We start from the raw sequence: 21488 nt of genomic DNA on the forward strand, positions 1-21488 counted from the left end.
TTAATGCAACTGAGTGTACTTACAATAACTTGAGGCAGATCTTTCACAAACAGATTGAATTCATTCAGAAGAGTGTGCTCAGGCCAAGCAGACGGTTCCAAAGTTTTGGATACAAGAGAATCGGGAAGAAGAATTTTGAATGATGAGATATTACGCTTTTGTGTAAAATTAAATGCATTTATAATGAAGTTATCAGGCTGCGATTTGAGATTAGAGCTTAGATGTAGTTTGACATCTTTCGGTGTGGCTTCTGGTATAAGATGAGAGACAACGATTGCTTTGCGGGGGATCACTGCCATTAATGGTACTCCAGAAAAGCGAGCTGTAGCTACAGCAACTGAGTCCGAAGTTAGATTGACAGTGGTATGGATTTTTTAGGCAACTATCATGTTGTTAGGCATGAGAAAGGCTGGAGCCTCTGACGGCGGATGGACATCCATCGGTGAAGGTTGGCCTCTAGGAGTAGAAAAAGAGTCCATCCGTTGTAGGTGAGAGTATATAAACATTAAAGAAAAGATATAAAATCAAATAAATCGTTGATTAGTTAGACGATCATGATGATTTCTTCATCATTATCCGGTGTTCCTTAGGAAAAGAAAAGAGTAATTACAATGTATAAACCGGAGTCTAGCCCCAATTATGTTGTAAAGATAGAAGAGCTGCCCCCAAAGAACTCCCTTATCGCCCAACGCTTTGTGCAATTTTCAGATAGAATTTCTTTTCCTCTTTTGTTCCGCGCGCTTTTACTAATTGTCAAAAATATCAGTTAACATATGTATATATGTGTCTCTGTTAATAATTTACATACGTTTACATACTGAAGACAAAGCTCCCGGGCTTCCAGAAATGAAAAATTCAAATACAAATTTGTCAAATATAAGGTCATAAGGTGAAAAATTCAATAAAAATTAGTATTTAAGATAAGCAAAATTGATTCTTCAATGGGATTAAATTATTGTTTCAGTGGTGAAAGTCTTTGCAAGCTAGTAATATGAAATAGAACATCAAAATCGAGGAATCTAATGTAAGACTACGGTATATTTACGGTATATTTTGAAGATGCAATGGTATATTTTGGTATATTTATGAGGGTCAAGTATATTTTTTATCAATAAACCCGCGGTCACACTGCTATTGACGCGTGCTTCGCCGAAAAATATTAAAAAGTGTAATAAAATAAGTACAGAAGGAATAAACTATTCTTAAAGTGCAAGACCAAAAGGTAGGCAGAATTAGCAACTTGAAGTTGCATTTTCAAAGCGTTCGAATCTAGTGTATGTACATAATGTACAAGATGCCATGCTCGAGAGGGTGACTGCAAATCAAAATGGCGTACGCTGTGCAAAAAAAGGCTGGCGTCACAAGCAATAAAGTCACCGGCTGAAGAAAACGCGTAACAAAGCATTTCCATCTTATACATTAAGTTGTGTTTTCTTTTGCATTAATAAGTTGTAGTGGATTATTTTTAGATTGCAAACACCTGACTAAAATGGCAAACGCTGATGTGCAGTATAATTACGGACAGCAGGACAACGGCGATGACTATAATGACGATAGCAACCAGCAGGATGATGATGATCAGTACGAGGACAATGGCAATGATGGATTGAACGTGAAGATTGAGAACGTGGGCGAAAGCCCAAAGTTTATACGCCTCCGCGGTCTGCCCTGGTCGGCAACGCACAAAGAGATCTTGGACTTTTTGGAGAATGTAAATGTCACCAATGGCTCGCAGGGCATTCATTTGGTGACGAGTCGCGTGGATGGAAAGAATACGGGCGAGGCCTATGTAGAAGTTTCAACACAAGAGGACGTGGAGGAGGCACGCAAGTTGAACAAGGCCAGCATGGGACATCGCTACATTGAGGGTTTGTGTAAACCTTTTTTTGGATGATTGTGGCTGTACTTGTGGTTGTTGCAGAACCAAAGCCAGACGCATCTCCAATGTGCAGTATCGAGAATGTATCTTAAAATCGTTCATATCTTGTATTCTTTTTAATCAGTCTTCACCGCTACGCCTAAAGAAGCCAAGGAGGCGATGAGGAAGATTGGTGGCCATGGCAATGCTTTCGTTGTAAAGCTGCGAGGACTGCCCTATGCCGTCACAGAACAGCAGATCGAGGAGTTCTTCACGGGTAAGTCTCGTTTTTCCGTCTTGTGCATTTTCTTAGGCTCATCAAGCAAAGACAGTCAAACGACTGCTTTACAACTTTTGTTTTTCTCTTGCTGAAGCCGACGAGCGGTTCGACATTCCTTTTTTAACGTATTATTCGTATCAACAACACTTCTCATACCAACTACACATACATTTAATTTCCGAAAGATTGTAAATCTGTAAACCAATTTGATTGGGATTAAATCTATCCAGAGCTCACCAAAATGAAAGGATGTATTGGGTTTAGACCAGCACGGCATTTCCCACATAAATAAAGTAAACAATCACTCTTGTTTAAAGTCGACGACCGAGTTGTATGTGATCCATGTCCGTGTGTCCGCTAAATCATCTTGAAAATTATAATTGCAAAGTTTCATAGTCTTTAGTTACATGTACTATGAATGAATGTATGTACGTATGTATGTATTTCTGAAACTAGGTTCTCGGAACATTGTGGTCGGGAAATCTCGATTGCAGCATTCCCACATTAAACGGTTATATTGAAACGGTTGTCGATTTCAAACCTGCCAATCTTCAAAAACCTGATCTAGGAACCAAATTAACAACATATATCAATCTCTCTGTTTCTCTCTTATTTTATATCTTAGTTTAACCTTGCATCATTATGTATATAAAAAATCTATATATTTGTATAAATCTTTGTTGGTTATCGTCATGGGCAGGGTTGGAAATCAAAACGGATCGGGAGGGCATACTTTTTGTTATGGACAGAAGGGGTCGAGCAACTGGGGAAGCTTTTGTTCAGTTCGAAAGCCAGGATGACACTGAGCAAGCCTTGGGCCGAAATCGGGAAAAAATTGGGCACAGGTGGGTTCTTATACATCATATCTTCAACAACTACAACAACAAACAGATGCTATGAAAGCATTCCAATGGTAAAATATCTTAAATACATACTTAGTCAAATATTCAAAAGAACAAATCAAAAAAAACAACTTTGTCATGGAATATTCATACCATACGTAAATATACATATGTATCTATCATAAATAATCTCTATTTCAGCAACAACCATTTTCCATGTGCGTTGCGCAGGCTATGGGTCTGGTTGGGATTTTCATTCTTGTTGAAACGCCGCGATATGTGTGTTTCCATATATCGCAGTAATACAATCACACGAATCGCGTGGTTTTAATAATTTTAAAATGAAAAATAACTGCCTCAAACGCTTTTATTTTAAGATTCAGTTCAACATTTTACTTGAACTTTACGATTTTGTTCATTGGATAGTAAACCCTTAAAAAAACAACCGACCCTAGCATAACAACATTTTGGTTGGGGCTCATTATAATGGATCTACGTTCTTTTCTCAATTCTCGATTATGTAGATACATTGAGATCTTCCGCAGCTCAATTGCTGAGATGAAGCGTGCTACAGGCAGCGGTGGAAGCTCTGGCGGTCGCCCAGGCCCCTATGATATTCGTGATCGCGGTGCCAATCGTGGAGGAAACGATTTCGGAGGAGGACGAAATGGTCAGGTCAAATTCTTGAGTCATAAATAGCTTATTTAACCTTGTTTCTCCCACCACAGACTGGGGTAACAATGGAAACTTTGGTGCTGGTGCCAACAACATGCTGGGCTTCAACAATTTGCCCAGTTTGATGAACTCTGGAAACTTTGGCAACAATCCCGGCGGTGGAAATGGGAACGGAGGTGGAGGAAACTTCGGACCAAATTCAGGTCCCAGCAATTTTGGAAACTTTGGTGGAAACGGCGGAAATTCGAATTTCGGTGGAAACCTAGGTGGTAACGGCGGAGGTGGCAACAACGGCGGCGGTAATTTTGGTAACTTCGGAGGCAACAACGGAGGTGGTAATTTTGGCGGTAACAACAGCGGAGGAGGCTTCAACAGTGGAAGTAACTTCGGATCTCCAGTGGGTGGCAGTAACTTTGGTAACAACAACAATGGAGGATCCAATTTTGGTGGCAACAACGGAGGCGGTTTCAATAATGGTGGCAGTAACTTTGGCTCTGCAGCAGGCGGTGGCAACTTTGGCCCTATCGGTGGCGGGCGTAACAACAATAACGGCGGCAACTTTGGAAATTCCGGGTTTGGAAACTTTGGAGCCAACAACAACGGCGGAAACGGAGGCGCTAACTTCGGCGGAGTTAACAATGCCGGAGGCTTCAATAACGGCAACAACTTCGGGTCATCCCTTAGCGGTGGAGGCAACTTTGGGCCCATCGGCGGTGGCCGTGGAAGCGATGTGGAGTATTATACAATCCATATGCGAGGACTCCCGTACACTTCATTTGAAAATGATGTCTTCAAAGTAAGCTTTCCTCTTTATTTACATTTTTCAATCATTTTTATGTAATCAATTTCGTTTTTCTTCTAGTTCTTCGAGCCTATTAGGCCTGCTAATGTCCGCATAAACTACAACAAGAAGGGACTGCATAGCGGTACTGCTGATGCCTATTTTGACACCTACGAAGATTCTCAGATCGCCATGAAACGCCACCGCGAACAAATGGGTTCGCGCTACATTGAGCTCTTCTACGACGGAAAAACCCGAGGCGGTGCCAATGGAAATGGCGGTGGTAGCAATGGCGGAGGCGGCGGTGGCGTAGGTAGCGCTGGCAACAGTGCAGGTGGTAACAATGGAGGAGGAGGAAATTTCTCTCGTCGCATCTGAGGCTCTTCTTCCACCTGGGGGCTTGATTACATTAACTATAATGTAAGCGCAAGTATTTAATAAATTTATGAACAAGCCGCAACCATAACTCGCTAAGGCACCTTTGTAACCGTATAATACACTATCAAATAGATTTTACACAGCGACACATTTTGGTAGTGCATTAAGAAAAATCTTTCCATACCGATAGCCAAGGCGTTTAAATAATAATAATAATAATAGAAAGCAAAAAACATTGTATTTAAGAAATAATTTTCGATAAATTTCAATTATAATATCTTAAGCTTCAACTGTATTCTTATGTTTTGGGTGAATAAACTTTAGTTTTTACAAAAAATCGAAACAAAGAAGTAAATTACCGGATATTTTTCCGATTACAGGAAGCTACGTCACGCCCAGATTGGCAGAGAAGACGAAATATGTACATATGAAAGGAAAGAATCTACAATTTCCTTTACACTTGGCGAACACTTCGTGATCGTGAGAATTTGGGTGCTGGCATGAGAAGATGTAGATTTAGAGACATTGTATGTGTTTAGAAAACATGTAAAATTTAAAATTAAAAAACAAAACCGCTAAGGTTTAGACGGTCTTTTGAGTACCGGGTATATAAGTTGTGACGCTTTAGAAGCGTCTCACACGTCCCTTCTCGTTTACCTTTTTTTAAGTTAATTTTGATTTAATTTTATACCAATTTCCATTTCACCGTTTCCAGACCGGATGATCTGTGCTTGATGTGTCTTTTTCATGATCAAGAGAATCCGTTGGCACCAAAAAAGCCACCAATTTGTTCAGGCCTTGTACTATCTAAGGTTCTCCCTTCATAAATAAAGTGCATATCTTTTTTTGTACATGGAAACCATAGAAAATAGACAATAGTAATCTCTCTAATATAAGTCAATGACAGGTCTCACATTTCACTTACTTTCAAGACAAATGTCAGCATAGTATCTCTGATAGATAAGAACTTGTCAATAAATTCTTGTTTATTTTCTTTCTAATGATCATGTTCATAATTATACCAATAAAATTTTTGCTGAGAATTGCTACGTAGAATAGATAGTTGTTGCCTTAAGCGGGATGTTGTGTAAGTGGGTGCTACATACATAATACGATTTCAAGTGCAAGTCCATTCTACTTTTGACAGGATGAACAAATTTTAAAAATATAAAAGGCTGAAAATAGAGTTTGTGCGTTCCTGCCATTTTATTCTCGTCTCTCAAATGCGCTAATGAATCAAACATGTTTGTTGATTTGTTTATTGCGATCACAGACAAATTTTAGGCAACAAGCGTAAAGGTGCTACTATGGACCTAATATATGTCTGAGATTCATATGTACTTGTATCGTTTATAGACTGAAAGCAAGAGAGTCAATATTTTGCTTCTCTGGTTGGGTCGGCAAAGGGAGTCGAATGTTACGTATATTTTTCACCTTTATAAAAACTCAAACGTAAACCTAAACTCACTAACAATACGAGTAGTCCCCTTGTTCACTGATTATACTAACACAGATTTTTATTTGAGGCCATAAAGACCTCCCAAACTGAGATAAGCAATTTGAAGTCGTGATTACTTCGAGCTCCCGTGCCGAACAGAATGAAAATCTGCCTCAGAATTGAACCGGATAATTGATTACGTATGGTTCGAATTCAATCGATTTTTAATGCAAATCAGCAACGAGCACTGGAAAATGGTAATTTTAGCCGGAATTATTCTTAACAGAACGAGGGAGTTACCAGATGAACCGATAAGCGAGCTCCAAACACCTAGCCAACGAGAATAAGCAGCACAGCAGCAGCGCGACGGACGGCGCCAGTCAATGCCAGAGCGCGAAGCGGTCGCGTTGACATCGGAGCTGCTCTCTAATAATACATTGGAGAGATACTTATTTTTTTGCTTATACGCGTAGTACTAATTGTCGCGCCGTGCTACAATTTTGTGAAATCTAAATGTAAAACCGATGGAAACTGGAACATCCATCACTGGGGCTGTGTCAATCAGAAATCAGAAATTGAATCAATCTTAAATCGGCCGCTCGTATCATATGGCTTGTGGATCGGAGGGAACCGAACCTGACGATCACAGCAAAAGTGAAACACGCGCTACAAGTGTGAGCAGGTGGAACGCAAAACAGGTGACGCTACTGGGAGAGCTGTTGTGGGAAGAAACGGCGGAGGTGTCTGTGTACTGTGTACTCATTATTCTCATTTGTATTCGAATCCATGACGTTTTTTGTGTGTGTTTGCATATTTCTGCCAAGTTAATTGATTTTGTAAAACATTGTATATAATTTGGTGTTATTACAGTAAAGATATACGGGGAATGAGCAATAAATCCATGAAATATTTTTCTGTGATGTAATCTACATATGCAAAAAAGGTACATCACTTTTTATGAAATACTACAACAAAATAAGCTTTTCAAACTTATTGCTTAATCTTCTGTTGTGCTAGCAATAAGTACTACATATCTTCAGACATTTTTTGGCAACCTTTGTGCTTATTATAGAATATATTTAGCAGAGACGTACAGTAAACACTGCCTATTCGGTCAACAAGCAGAAGAAGTGCTATTCAGCACTCAAAACGAATTACTTTAGTTAGTCTTAACCTCCAAGAGGTTGGCTTAAGTTCCCATTAAAAAATGAGTTCAAACTTAGCAAGCAATCCACTTGTCATATCGTTCCCCTTCAAAAGATTTGTCTTTCTTATCTACAAGAGCAAATATGTACATTATTAATATTTCTCCTCGAGTGGATTAAAACATTCGTTTCGTAATGGCATGACACAGAAACCGCAGAATAAGTTACACAAAAATGCACATACATAAGTTATTACTGCAGGTGTGTTTAAGCCTAATCAGAGAGGCATATTTATCAGGAAAAGATCCTATTACTTATGTAGACAGCCAGAAGAGGAGAATCCACTGAAAAAGTCGCATAGCTATCAAATAATTTGACAGTCGTTTAAAATGGTTATTGGCTGTATCAATGTTTAGCAGATCAATAAACATTTAAACATTTAAAGCGTATTCATACATACATATGTACATACATACATATGTACATAGTACATATATTATTCAATAAAATATTTTGCCCCGGAATTCGCAAGCCCTGTAAATTTTCACAATCCCCATCATAATACTGACAAGAGATTAACAAGTGTTAATAAATCTTTAAAGTAGAGCCAAAAGTTGCTCAATGAAACTGGGAATTTATAAATACATAATAATAAAATCATAAATTATTTCGCCTCTTGTTTCTCCTGCACTGTGTCTTAGTCAGCCTCAATCCAATGATTACAGCCTTATCAAACGTATGTGTGTATGTTTGATCGTTCAGTCGGAAGCTATTTGCTTTATTGTTGCAAATCAAAACAATTATAAACCATATTTTCACATTTCCTACTCATTCCAGATCAGTTTCTTGATGGCATTGCAAGTGCTATTCATCGGCCACCACATATGCCTTTGATAAGAACATAATTACCCTGTAACACACATATCATATTCCGATATGCCATTGTTGTGGTCGTTATGCCTGTTGTTAATTAAGCCTTCACACAGTTAAGTGCACCACTTGAAATGTACACATGGGTATTGGCCATACAAAAAACCTCTTAAACACTCCCTTATCGCCAGTCGGATTCGGCCCCAAAGGGTAGACAAGAGTAAAAAGTGATTTCTCCAGATAACACAAGAAAGCGGGAATGGTAGCCGGTAGACGGTAGCGGTATCAGTAGAAGTAGAAGTTTCCCAGGCAACGGAGACGTCGTCGTCGTCGTCGTCGTCACTGTCGTTGATAGCAGAGGCTACTCGTACGGCGAAGAGTATAGGAATACTCGTGAATAAACTTTGCGAGCGACAGAGCTCGGATCGGAGCTGTTGTCTCCTACCCACCTACAGATCGCCCGAGCTCGAGCCCTTGGATTTTTAAAGGAAGTCGATCTTGTGACTTCATCGTCGTGTGGTGCAACACAAATGCATTGTACATTGTGCTAATTGAACTTAATGTAGAAAAGAGCCCAAGAAATTTGCTTTTTTTCAATTAAATTCAAGTGACGAATGCGACTCCATCTCCATGGCCATTCACAAGTGACGAATGTGAATAAGTTCAAAATTTAAAAGGTTCTCGTGCGTGGAAACTCATTCGGAATCGCCGCGGAAAACATAAGATATAAACAATGGCGAAAGTAAACAAAACGAAACCGAATCACTGCTAATCGCACCATCGTCAACCTCCCGGATTCACCACCCTGTCCGTACACATTCCAATGCGTCCTCTTTGTATCTGAATATGGGTCATCATCAGCATCAGCATCGTGGTGAACAGAGCCCCATGGTCGAAGGAGATATGGAAGAGGGTCTTGGCTACACCCACACGCTGGTGAGTAATCTAAAATGAAAGTTGATCATATTTATGTTAAGGTTTCTTGTTAAAAGCAAAGGAATTGAAGAAAACTAGAACACACCATTACTTTTGGACTTCTGAGCTTAAGAATGCAATTTTCTCTTGACTATCAGCAGACAATCCTCACCGTTTGAATGCGTCAATATAGACGTCATTTACATACATATGTGCTGGCGTTTCGAATTCATTTGCGGTTGGTCTAAGATTACATTTTTTATTCAATATCCATGGCTCGCATTCAATGAATCAATTCAATGCTACGTCACGTTTCTAGCAACTTATTTACTTGAAATACTTTGCCCGTTTAGTAGAAAATCTTACATATGTACATACATATAAGTATATTGATTTCAAATTTGTTTTTCTTTGCGTCTGGTCTGATTATTTATTTTCCATTTCCCAGTTGTCTCTAAATATTAAAAATAGGAATGTGGATCCATGTATGGAGTCGATTTTCATTTGGGTAAACGTTTCACTTCTTCATTGGTGGTAAAAGCTTCATAAGACCTAAAATTGCTAATTGATTTTTTGAAATCGTCCATCGGATTATGAAGCTTAATAGCAAGCAAACTGCTTCATCAAGTAAATAGAAAAAAAAGTAATGTGCCTATCTACGAAGCCAGGTAATATCAAGTAATTCCCCCATAGATAAATACTCGATTATTCAAAGAGCCGTAAATACATACGATAATATTAACACACATATGTATGTACTTATGTATGTGTGCATCTATTGTCGGGAATTCTATTTTAGACCTACATTGCATGTTTTAATTTGTATGACAACAGCAAATAATTCGTCCAACTGCACCTTGGGGCAGCGCCCTTCATTTAAACAACTTGTGGAAAGTCCAAGTTGATAATGAAATGTATTATCTGTATCTACATATATACAGATAGGTACTCGCATGTACATCTGTTGAGAGCGGAGTGTCGTTCTCATTTACAAACAGCAATATATCTTAAGCGCTGGCAAACTTGAGGTCTTGTCTCTTGCGCTTTTATCAAAGCAAATTCTCGTTTATGTTTTACGGCTAGGAGCAACTTCTAATTAGAGTTAATTCAGCATCCGTCTCATTTTTGGAATAAGAGCAACAGTATTACGGCCATGTGCCTAGGCCCTAGGGTATTCTACCATGCGGTTTCCTATTTCCTGTTGTTTCTTTTGTTCGTCTCATGTGATAAACATGTGACCATTTGTTTATTTTTAATTTAATTTTTTGTTTTTGTCATGCGTTCGGTAATTTGTTGCTCGAGGTTGGAATGTATGAATTAATCCATGGGATAATTTCGACTATTCAAAAAGGTTTGGCTGCTAGAGCACTGATATTTGCAGTAATTCATTGGAACTTTATTAGGAGCCCTATTAATCGATTAATCTCAATGGGCGACTGTTCTTATCGACGTCAGTCGATCTTTCCATCAATCATAATAACCTCTTACCCTGATAACGAACGAAAATTCGATGGGATCAATCGATTAAACAAAGCCCAACCATTTAGCTTTCACTTTAGAAGGTTGAGTTCAAATTCAAATTCTTGTTCGCTTCCCCCAAAGGAGGCTGAGGAGATATTTAAATTCTGATACCACATGGACCATTAACAATTTCAGATAAAATTTGTTTTCATAGTATTTACCCTCCACGCGCCACGATTTAATCTGTTGGCAAATTCTATTTACACAAAGATTTCATTCAATTTTTAATTAATTTCGGTTTCTTTTGTTGTTGGTTTATCCTTCTGGTTTCTACATTGCACGCGAGTGGAGGTATCGTAGTGAATTTCGAACCTTATCGTGTGGGTTCCAGCGACCTTAACGGTGTCTCTCTACTGTAGAAACCCAGCGATGCTGGGACTCCATCCAGTCGCCATAAAGTTTTAGCCAAGATCACTTTGGTTTTGTCGCACCGTTGCTAATTTTCAACATACGAGTGGTTCAGTTTACACATTTTGCCGACGGAAGAGTAAGTAAATTAACATATCAGCGATATACGGAGCACAGAGATCACACAGATGATCGATCATCAGAGCTCAATGTTCGATTCTGAAATTAGGGGTTAGTTATGGTTCGATCTCCATCATTATGTAACAAATTCAAAGCTCAACACTTGTTTGCCCTTTTGCCATTTGAATGTAATAAATGGAAACCCTTAACCTTTTATAAAGCCAAATGAGATATGATTTTTAATGATAATATCGGCCTAAACCTGTGCATTGAAAGCGTTTAGTGGGGAGCAATTGCGGGATATTCTCTACCAAGGATACTGATGCAATGCGCTGATGGTGCCAGCCAATGCATTGTTATGGTACAAGTTAGGGGTGAGCTCAAAGCAAAGAACTTCAAAAGAATTCACCTCGGGGCCACCAAAGTTAAATGATGTCCAATATCATAGCTAATGCTCAGGCATAGCGTGTACAACAACCGCTCAACTTAACAGAAATTATCACGTTCAACCAGTGCTCTAGAAATCTAACAGCGCGAAAGTCTAACGCGAAAAAGCTTTGACTCTCTCTTATGTTTGTACTACTTAGTATTCTCCCTTAAATCAATGATACGAACGAAAGAGAGTACAAACTGGCAATTGCATTTCACAAGGAACAAAACGGATTATTCATTTTCATTCTAGACGAGTATCCAGGACTGCAAATTAAATTTTCAAATAAGAAATTAAATTGGGAAAATCCAAACCTGGAGGCACGGGTTAAGCGACCGTGCAGATGGACTAAGCCAAAAGACACATACACTTAAATGTCCAGCACAGAAATCCAGCAAAAGATGCAAAGATACAGCAGAGACATGTGACCCAATGCCTAGTCCGCAGTTCGCGGCACATTGAGGCTATTAAAGCAAGTAATCGCAATTTGTGGAGCTTAAGTGATCAGACATCAGAGACAGTGGGACAATATGAGCCAAAACAAGATACAACGAGACGCGAACACTTTGTGGAGGCAATACTTCCGCGATAAGAACTAGTTAGATTCGAAATTCTCCCACTGTGCACCGCTGAGCGCTGAACGCTGAGCATTTTCACTTTTGCGGTTGACCAGACTGCACAGACCACAGATTATTAAATTTATGAAATTCTATTGATATTTACACGCAAACTTTGACCGCTCGAGAGCCACTGAATACATCCACACACAGCACACATACTCGTAGATGGATGAAGACTGGCTGGGGACAGGCATCTTCTAAGTAAAAAACTCGAGACTGAAGGGAAACAAACTGTAGCCTTACGAGCATACTCGTACATATGAGTGCGGTGGCTTGGTGTTTGTGTACTAAATTTAATGGAATCTTGAGTTTAAGCAAGACCAAATCGGCCTAGCTTCATGACACTATTCAGTTCGACTGCAAACTTTGTTCGGTTCGCACATAACGAGAGTGGAATATCGCATTTTGCATTCAGAAATTCAGATATGAGCAAAGATTAATTACTATGTTCCAAAACATAATTAATGCTACGAAAAGGGGTCTCTGATTGATCGCCACTGAACGTGTGGGACGCGTGTTAAAAGTAGAGACTGAATGCTTCCACTGATACAATAAGAATGGTTTATTTTGGCGATCGACAACGCGATCGTAATCGCGATCGCAGTAATCAACAGAAAGTCGAGCGAATTATTCACGATGAAGAGTTTGGCGAAGAGAATGTCGAGCTGGTCGACTCTGAGTGGGCGGACTTTGAGAAGTTCATTTGCCAGTTACGCAAGCGGCGCACCAGTAATATGTCCATGGAGGAGGAACTGCGTCATGTACAGCGTCATCCGAAGATCAAGTCGCAGGCATTTTATCCCTGCCCACCGTCAGCAGAGCACACAAGGGACTCGGATTCATCAGACGATGATGATCCCATTGGATACATCGACACACTTGTAAGCAACAAAAACAAAGTCCAAAAAATACTCAGAATATTGAAAGGTCTATCTGTAATGCAATTTCCCCGTTGATAGCGAGGTACTTAATGGGAAGTAATTAAATTCTTATCAGTCTGCATACATACATATGTACATATTTATCTTCTATCTGCATATGTATATCTTTATACTCGTTTATAGGTCTTCGAATAGCCGCGATTGTTACGCCAATAAGTCTGGTTCGTGACTGTAAACGGAATAAATCTTTCCACTTTCCCAATTTTACTATCTCTAATGATGATAATGAAAAATCATTGCCTGCGTGCACTGTCACGTAAGATGAGGTACATATATTTTTATATATGTAGATAGATATCTATAGATATCATCAACAAATTTGATGATGGGGGGAAATCCGTAGAATAGCAACGAATAATTGCAGAAACCCGTTTCTATGGAAACATTTTAATCAGAATATAAAAAATGTCATTGAACTTGTCATTTGGCTCGTGGAGCACTTGGATTTCAAACACAATTAATGCCAATACTCTGAGTCCTGTGTGGATTGTATTATCTTCGACCCACTCTAGTTGTCCACTCTTTGCATTCGACATCTGTCAAGGAATATTTCAACACAGAAATAAGTTCTTATGAATGAATTTACAATACTTGAAAGCTTTTTGGTCGCTTCTCTTATCGCAAGCTGTTTTCTTTATGCTTGTTTCTTAGCTAGGCCTCTGCAATTCTCTTCTGTAAAAGCAATGCAAAAGACAAAAACAAGCACAAGACATTAGCTATTTTTAATCCGATTATAATGAAAAGTGTTCATTATATTTAAAGCAAAAATAAATATTTCATTGCTAAGGATAGTAGGGTGATGCGACGAAAAGAAAAAGAGTGGCCAGCCACATTGGGGAATTAGAGCAAGTGAGCAATTATTTTAAGAGCCTTAAAATCAAAGAAAACATCAGAAATTCATAATCCACTAATTACTTTCCCATTAAAATCGATTCAATCCGATCCGATCCGACCCGCCTTTCGTAAATCCATAAACTGATTGACTTTTATTGCCAAGAACTTGAACAACTCAACATTCCATTCCTCCTTCAGGGGCAGTTTTTTGGGATTTTTGAGATGTTTACACTTGGCGCAACATTTTCATAAAATTTCATTGTGTTTTTTGTTGTTCATTTTGAAATATTGGCATAGCATGTAGCGTGCTACCCTGCCACTGCCACTGCCACTGCCACAGTCACTGCCACTGCCACAGCGTGTACTCGCAGATCTAGCCAAAAGAAATTTCAATAATTTTCCACAGGGCACAAACTGGGGGAAAAGCTCGTCAGGGCAGTTCAGTTTCAAAATAAAGTTTACGCGAGCACGAGCGCTGGGTTGTGGTCAATGGATTCAATTAAAAAACCAATCTTAAAAAATATATCAAAATAATAGAAAAGAAAACCAACTACTGGAACTCCATCTGCGTGGAAAATCGTGTGAAATTGAATCAAAATGCACTGCACAGACCGCCGTGTAAAATGAATCAAATAAATTGAAACGAATTTCAAAACTTTCTGTGCTGCTCTGTGCCGACGAGACGGGGCTGGGGCACAAGGGCGGGGGCAATATTACGCCTGGCAATGAGAATCAAAAACATTAAATGGTAAAAGAAACAGCGCGAAAACTAAAAATAATTGGCAAACAAAATGCGACACAAAAATTTGGCCAACAACCGCCGTCGCAGTGTCAAAGGCCAACAGAAGAAAGATACAGATAGATTTTGACTGCAAATTTTAAGTACTCTTGATGTACGTGCGCTACGGGACATTGTTCGCGTAAATCTCTTGCTTGATGTTTAACAATAGTCACGCGCACCAGGATGAGTACATTCGCGAATATACCTTCGAGCCGGAACTACTAATTAATCGCGAGGAGTACCTGCGGGAGGAGACACGCGCCCACAAAGTGCCCTCAACGCCCGTCCGCCTACGCTGGGATGAGGCGATTGCCAAGCAGAAGGAGAAGCATCGCAGGGCCAGCACTGATGTATCCAATGATGATACAAATCAGATCGATATCGAGATTGAGGCTTTCTACTATGTAAGTGGTGGTCAAACCTTCACCCACAGTGGGTGACACCGGGCCGACGGCTTTTGCCGTGTCGCACTTGACCTCCAAACAATTGGCAGTGGTCTTTACCTTGCCCTGAATACCATCCATTTCTTGTAGCGATATTTTCTTTGAGACTGTAATGTAAACATATTTACGCGAATGTAGCTGTTTTCAGCTTGGGTCTCTCACAAGAGACCTTTGTTTTTATCGACTTTATCAAACTGTATTTCGTTCACAGATGTATGGCCGTTATACCAAAGATCTAGGAGAATTTGCTAAGGATGAAGCCAGGAAGCTCAAGTTACTCGAAAAGCGACGAAAGCAGGAAGACAAACAGCGGAATAAGGTACAATTAAATACAAACGTTGAATTCAATTCTATAAATCCTCGAAATAATTCACTTGCAATCTCTTTAAAATGCAAATTGTATGAGTAAAACCAATATTCAAGGTACGCAGCCTTACGCATATCATATTATGTCCAGTAATGCTTGCAATCCCCGACGAGAGTAGCCCAAAAGTAGCTAGTCTGCTAGGGCACTCTTGACACGTATCAGTTTATAAAGCAGCAGTGCTGGGATGTGTTTGCAGGAACTGCTGGGAACACAATCGACAAGAGTGAAACATATATCGTCATGGATCTGGAGGCATACGGTGGCACGACTGGGCGAGGACTGGGTCTTCTTAGCGCTACTGGGTATCATCATGGCCCTGCTCTCATTTATCATGGACAAAGGCATATCTATATGTACAAACGGTAATTGTAGTGAGCCCGCAAATGAAAACCAAACAAACCAAACTAACCTTTCTTAATTGTGCTCTGATTCTGATCTAGCGCGTATCTGGCTCTATCGCGATCTGACGTCACATCCATTCGTGCAATATATATCTTGGGTTTCATTGCCGGTCTGTTTGATATTGTTTTCTGCCGGCTTTGTGCACCTCATCGCTCCGCAAAGTATAGGTGAGTGTTACAACTGCTACAAGACAAATACATTTGGATAGTTTACAAGTTTGTATGTTGTTCTCATTGGTAGAGTAGCAATCATTGATTGTGCGAGTCTTATCAAGGGGGTTTTCCAAATTTGCATGAATTTTTTGCTTACTTACTTTACTTCTATGGTTTTTTTGTAATGTAAAATCTTCTGCTTTAGCCCAAGAATGATAGGGATTATTATGTGAACATAGATCCCTTTCGGGAATAGACTGATTCGATTGAAAAGAGAGTACGGAGTAGGAACACGAGTAGTACCACTGCACTCTGGCAGCTGCCCGCACCAAGCACACTTGCTACCAGTCCAATTAAATCCATTGTCTATATGTTAAATACTCGAACTAACCCCCAACTACCAACTACCAACTACCAACTACCAACAGTAACCAAACAATAACCACTCTGCGCGTATGATCAATGCAAATCTACATATGTATATCTAAACTATAGGTTCCGGTATACCTGAAATGAAGACCATACTGCGTGGCGTTCAATTGAAAGAGTATCTCACATTTAAGACATTAGTGGCCAAGGTAATTGGTTTAACGGCAACTCTGGGCAGCGGTATGCCATTAGGAAAGGAAGTAAGTATAAAAATTGATGTCGCCCACTGCTGCATGCAAATGTTTGGAAAATCTACAAATGGATTCTTTCGTTTCCCCTCTGTCTCCCCCTTCTCTATCTCTGTCTCTATCCCCCAGGGCCCTTTCGTACATATAGCAAGTATTGTAGCACAATTATTAAGTAAACTTGTCACATCATTCCAAGGCATCTATGAGAATGAGTCGAGAAACTCTGAAATGCTAGCGGCTGCATGTGCCGTCGGTGTGGGTGCATGCTTTGCGGCACCCGTTGGCGGTGAGTACCAAAAGAAGGTGCCACCAAACCCCTTCTTCCTCTCTCTCTCTCTATTGAAAGTACTAACTAATACAGCCGTCTCCTTTAGGTGTCCTCTTTAGCATTGAGGTTACCACCACGTACTTTGCAGTGCGCAACTATTGGCGTGGCTTCTTTGCTGCCGTGTGTGGTGCCACGGTTTTCCGACTGCTGGCGGTGTGGTTCCAAAATGCCGACACTGTGCGGGCACTGTTCTTGACCAACTTCACCACCGAATTCCCCTTCGATCCCCAGGAGTTGTTTGTCTTCGCCTTGATTGGGTAAGGGCCCCACAGATTTGCCGATTGAGGATGGTTGCTGATTGATTCTTCCACAGTCTGGTGTGCGGCTTGGGTGGCGCATCCTACGTCTGGGTCCATCGACGCTATGTCCTCTTTATGCGCTCGAATAAGCGCATGAACAAGTTCCTGCAGAAAAAGTACGTACAATACGAAAATTGTGTATCGAAAAGAGATTTCTAAATGCATCTCCTGGCTGTTAGTCGGTTCCTGTACCCTGGATTCCTGGCATTGCTGGTTTCCAGCATATCGTTTCCCCTGGGCACCGGCCAGTTTCTGGGTGGAGAGCTCAGTACCCACGAGCAGGTCACCCAACTGTTCAGCAATTTCACTTGGTCCCGCGATGATCTGACTGTGGAACAGGCGGCAGTTGTCACCCACTGGATGACCAGCTACACCAGTGTGTTTGGCAATCTCGTCATTTATACCCTTTTCACGGTAGGTACTCCCAAAACAAAAGAGGGTTTTGCATTACCAAACGGAAATCCCTTTGCAGTTTATCTTCTCGATTGTGGCCTCCACGATACCGGTTCCGTCGGGCATGTTTATTCCGGTTTTCAAGATCGGAGCGGGCTTTGGTCGTCTGGTGGGGGAGTTTATGGCGGTGACATTTCCCCACGGAGTACGCTACGGCGGACGTCTGTCCCCAATTATGCCCGGGGGATACGCCGTTGTGGGGGCCGCTGCCTTCTCTGGCTCCGTGACCCATACGGTGTCTGTGGCGGTGATTATATTCGAGATGACTGGCCAGATCACCCATGTGGTGCCTGTGATGATTGCCGTACTGGTGGCCAACGCAGTGGCAGCACTGCTCCAACCCTCCATATACGACAGTATTATATTGATTAAGAAGCTTCCGTACCTTCCCGATCTTCTGCCCTCGAGCTCCGGCATGTACAGCATATTTGTGGAGGACTTCATGGTGCGGGACGTGAAGTATATCTGGCACGGCATCTCCTACCAGAAGCTCAAAGAAGTCCTCAAGACCAACAAGACCCTGAGGTCGCTGCCATTGGTCGACAGTCCCGACAACATGATCCTGCTGGGGTCCGTGCAACGCTACGAGCTGATCAAAATGATTGAGAAGCATATTGGCAGAGAGAAGCGCATGGAGGTGGCACAAAAATGGCAGAAGGAGGCCGAGGAGCGGGCCCTGGAGGAGGAAAAGAAGAAGCAAGAGGTTGAGCTTCGAATGCGCCGTCCCTCGCGATTTGAAGTTCTCCCAGCTCCGGATATCCTAAGCTTGCGACAGATTGCCAACGATGAAATGCTTCCGCCCAAGAAACGTGCCGAAACTATGCACAGTTCGCTCACGCCCAGGAAATCCATCCTGAAGAAGACAAACTCCTTTAATCTCAAGACCTATGCCCCCGCTGGCCTGCACCACAGTCCGAGCATCACGCCGTACACCACGATAACCGGCAACTCCGAGTTCCGCATCCGTTCCGCATTCGAGGCCATCTTCAAGAAGTCCACCACGCTCCAAGATGTCCAGCCCGACGCCGAAACGGGCTCTCTCTCTCTCTCCCCGGCTGCCAGCAACAACGAGGTCGAAGCACAGCAGCGAACTGCGACGCCCAGCACGCCTGGTGTATCCAAAAAGGTTCAGCTGGTGAGTGTCCTTCTCTTTTACTACAACAAACACATGCTGGGGGTTTCTGGGGATCTCAACATATCATTAAGGAATGAGCTCTTCTTACAAGCAAGCACAAAATAATTGGAATTTCGTGACAGATCAAATTATGCTGGTAAGTAGTTGTCACTGCCAGAAACACTCACTAAAACATGCCTTCAGCATTTGTTCATAAAATACCTGTAACCCAATTTAATGTTTGCAAGCAAGTAAATCCCATCTCTACGGATGTCTCTGCGGCACAAACGGCAAACAATATGGTATGGCACCCAACAAACTAACTTCTGTTGCATTCAATAGTTAGAAATTGCAAGCCCTCCCACTACTCCTCACTGATTCGATTACATTTTGATTTTTCCTTTAACAAGATCTTACAAGATCTGTGTATGTACAATATCTGTGTATGGTTTGTATTAATCCTTGCCACATGTTCTGCTTTTCTGGAAGCCGGCTGAGAAGGACACCAACGAAATGTTGGTCGAAAATGGGGATAATGGGGATACATTTAGCTCGAGTCGAACTCTTTGCAAAGAAGTTCTTGGCGATCAGGGCAACATTAAACACAACTCAAATAAAGTTGCGGATTCGGATGCCAGAATGCCGTTTGTAGTGCAGCTCTCTGCGGAGAAGGATATGCCGAGTGTGAATAGCAAAGAAACCAAGAAAAAGGCAACAAGGATTCGATTTTATGATGAAAATACGAACCAATATAATGACACCGAAACGATAAGACCTAACACAGGGGCTGAGGTTAGTGGAAAGTTGTTCCTTAAAGTCTGTTACTCTGTTCCCGTAACCAACTCACAATTAACGCAACTTAAAATTTCTGTTTTATCTGTTTTCTCTCACTAATAACCATATAAAATATACACAAAAATAAAAGACAAACAAGACCAGTCAAAAGACGAAGTCCGTGCAACTGGTATGTGCTTTAGGAATCCAAAGAAAATATTCAATCCACTGGTAAATACACTGCAATTATGAATACGCTTTCCATTGCAGCCAAGAGAGCGCGTTATTGACATGTCCCCCGAGGATCAGAAGAAATGGGAGCTCGAGGAAATGCTGAAGGCCATCGATTTGCAGAAGGCAAATGTGCACATAGACCCATCACCGTTTCAACTTGTGGAACGCACCTCAATACTTAAGGTTCATTCATTATTCTCGATGGTGGGCATCAATCACGCATACGTCACAAAGATCGGAAGACTTGTGGGTGTTGTGGGACTTAAAGAGGTACACACTCGTGCATCTGCTTCACGAATAACTATTTCTTTTATTTAATACTTGTGTTTTCTTGCATTTCGAAGCTGCGAAAGGCCATTGAAGACATCAATAGCAATAGTTTTGTTGTTTCCACACGCGACGAAGAGGTAACCGAAGCCGAGACCAAGACTGCAGTGGAGAAGCCATTGCTGCCGTTGAATGCCAGTGACAAGGCTGTGGACATGACAGTAACGTCAATGGACTCGGCCTTGTCGAACTCTGAGAACTGTTCCGACATCGAAATGGAACACATAAAGCATATGGAACTAAAGCGGCCATCGGTGACTCTCACACATGAGACATCCGCACCGAAGGACACAAATGCCACTGAAAAAAGCAATCATCAAGCTTGAAAACCTTTGAAGAGCTCTAAAAATATGCAATACGTTTGTAAAGATCAGTTAATGTCTATAATAAGCGCAGTCGTCGAAAGTTATTATGTATTTATATCTCGCTAGTTCATAAAATGACAAAGATATCGTGATTTACGTTTAAGTTGAAAGGAAATGGAGAGCCAGTACTCGCAGTCGCCCTTGTGTGTGTGTATTTTCGAAAGTAAATGCCCAAGAGTTTTCATTCAATGTGCCCTTCTGGCGTTCCTATTTGTTTAAACAATCAAACCAAGCCAAACCAACCACCCAAGCACATACTTTCAGTAAACAAACAAAATAAAATCAATTTAAATTTACAAAGTGCCACCGAGAGGACATGCGCAACTTAAGCACTCGATGCAATAACGTTTTGGGACAAACTTGGACCAAGCAATGTCAGGGAAGATACTCGTATGACATTAAGGTAAAATACGGCAATCGTTTGGTCGATCCAGGCGATCCCTATGTAATTCATTACATGCCACCTCACAAATATCTCATAACCATGGGCAAAAGTCAGCTGGACAAGGCCGAGACTGTTGTGTTGTCGCCAAAAGGATTCCTTGATGCGAACAACAAAACAATTGAGAAACTGAATTATTTGGGCTGCGTGCCATATCGCTTGCGATTCACTGAGGATCTTGTTGCCCACTGTAAGGGTCCTGGTTTCCGTGGCTATGCACACTTTTCGGTCCTGAATTATGCAGTTTATGATTTTAACCGCAAACAAGCGTGGGAGAGTAGTACGTCATTTGATGATTTTGAAAATGCCACCTACTTTTCGAACAGCTCGGCCAATTCCGTGGGCGGACTGCAATGGTGGCCTTTGCTTCTAATGGGTTGCCTGCTGTTGGTAA

General features: G+C 41.1%; 2 protein-coding genes across 13 annotated transcripts; both read left to right on the plus strand.

The window, feature by feature from the left end:
• The first annotated feature begins 1101 nt into the window (after window positions 1-1101).
• Window positions 1102-5023, plus strand: LOC117898382 (heterogeneous nuclear ribonucleoprotein H3). 4 transcript variants are annotated; one of them, XM_034807733.1, is made up of 7 exons: window positions 1102-1222; window positions 1470-1868; window positions 2004-2135; window positions 2839-2983; window positions 3505-3650; window positions 3709-4451; window positions 4518-5023. In XM_034807733.1, exons 2-7 carry the CDS (start codon window positions 1490-1492, stop codon window positions 4812-4814), a joined length of 1842 nt encoding a protein of 613 aa, XP_034663624.1. In that variant the 5' UTR covers window positions 1102-1222; window positions 1470-1489; the 3' UTR covers window positions 4815-5023. The 4 variants fall into 4 exon arrangements, 3 of the variants coding, with proteins under 3 accessions (XP_034663624.1, XP_034663626.1, XP_034663627.1); XM_034807735.1 differs by having other exon boundaries at window positions 1124-1222; window positions 1456-1868; XR_004649137.1 differs by lacking the exons at window positions 2839-2983; window positions 4518-5023 and having other exon boundaries at window positions 3709-3850.
• Window positions 5024-6618: 1595 nt separating this feature from the next.
• On the plus strand, window positions 6619-20780 carry LOC117898380 (chloride channel protein 2). 9 transcript variants are annotated; one of them, XM_034807726.1, is made up of 17 exons: window positions 6619-6950; window positions 8235-9203; window positions 15432-15539; window positions 15784-15949; window positions 16028-16156; window positions 16637-16770; window positions 16888-17044; window positions 17133-17343; window positions 17400-17501; window positions 17565-17799; window positions 17858-18973; window positions 19065-19109; window positions 19201-19254; window positions 19442-19744; window positions 19878-19916; window positions 19997-20230; window positions 20305-20780. In XM_034807726.1, the coding sequence occupies exons 2-17, from the start codon at window positions 9114-9116 to the stop codon at window positions 20611-20613; spliced, it is 3432 nt and encodes a 1143-aa protein (XP_034663617.1). In that variant the 5' UTR covers window positions 6619-6950; window positions 8235-9113; the 3' UTR covers window positions 20614-20780. The 9 variants fall into 9 exon arrangements, with proteins under 9 accessions (XP_034663617.1, XP_034663618.1, XP_034663615.1 ...); XM_034807727.1 differs by lacking the exon at window positions 6619-6950 and having other exon boundaries at window positions 15765-15949; XM_034807724.1 differs by lacking the exons at window positions 6619-6950; window positions 8235-9203 and adding an exon at window positions 12705-13102.
• Window positions 20781-21488: the final 708 nt, after the last annotated feature.

The sequence above is a fragment of the Drosophila subobscura genome, chromosome O, assembly GCF_008121235.1.
Source record: "Drosophila subobscura isolate 14011-0131.10 chromosome O, UCBerk_Dsub_1.0, whole genome shotgun sequence".
Classification (NCBI taxonomy): Eukaryota; Metazoa; Arthropoda; class Insecta; order Diptera; family Drosophilidae; genus Drosophila; species Drosophila subobscura.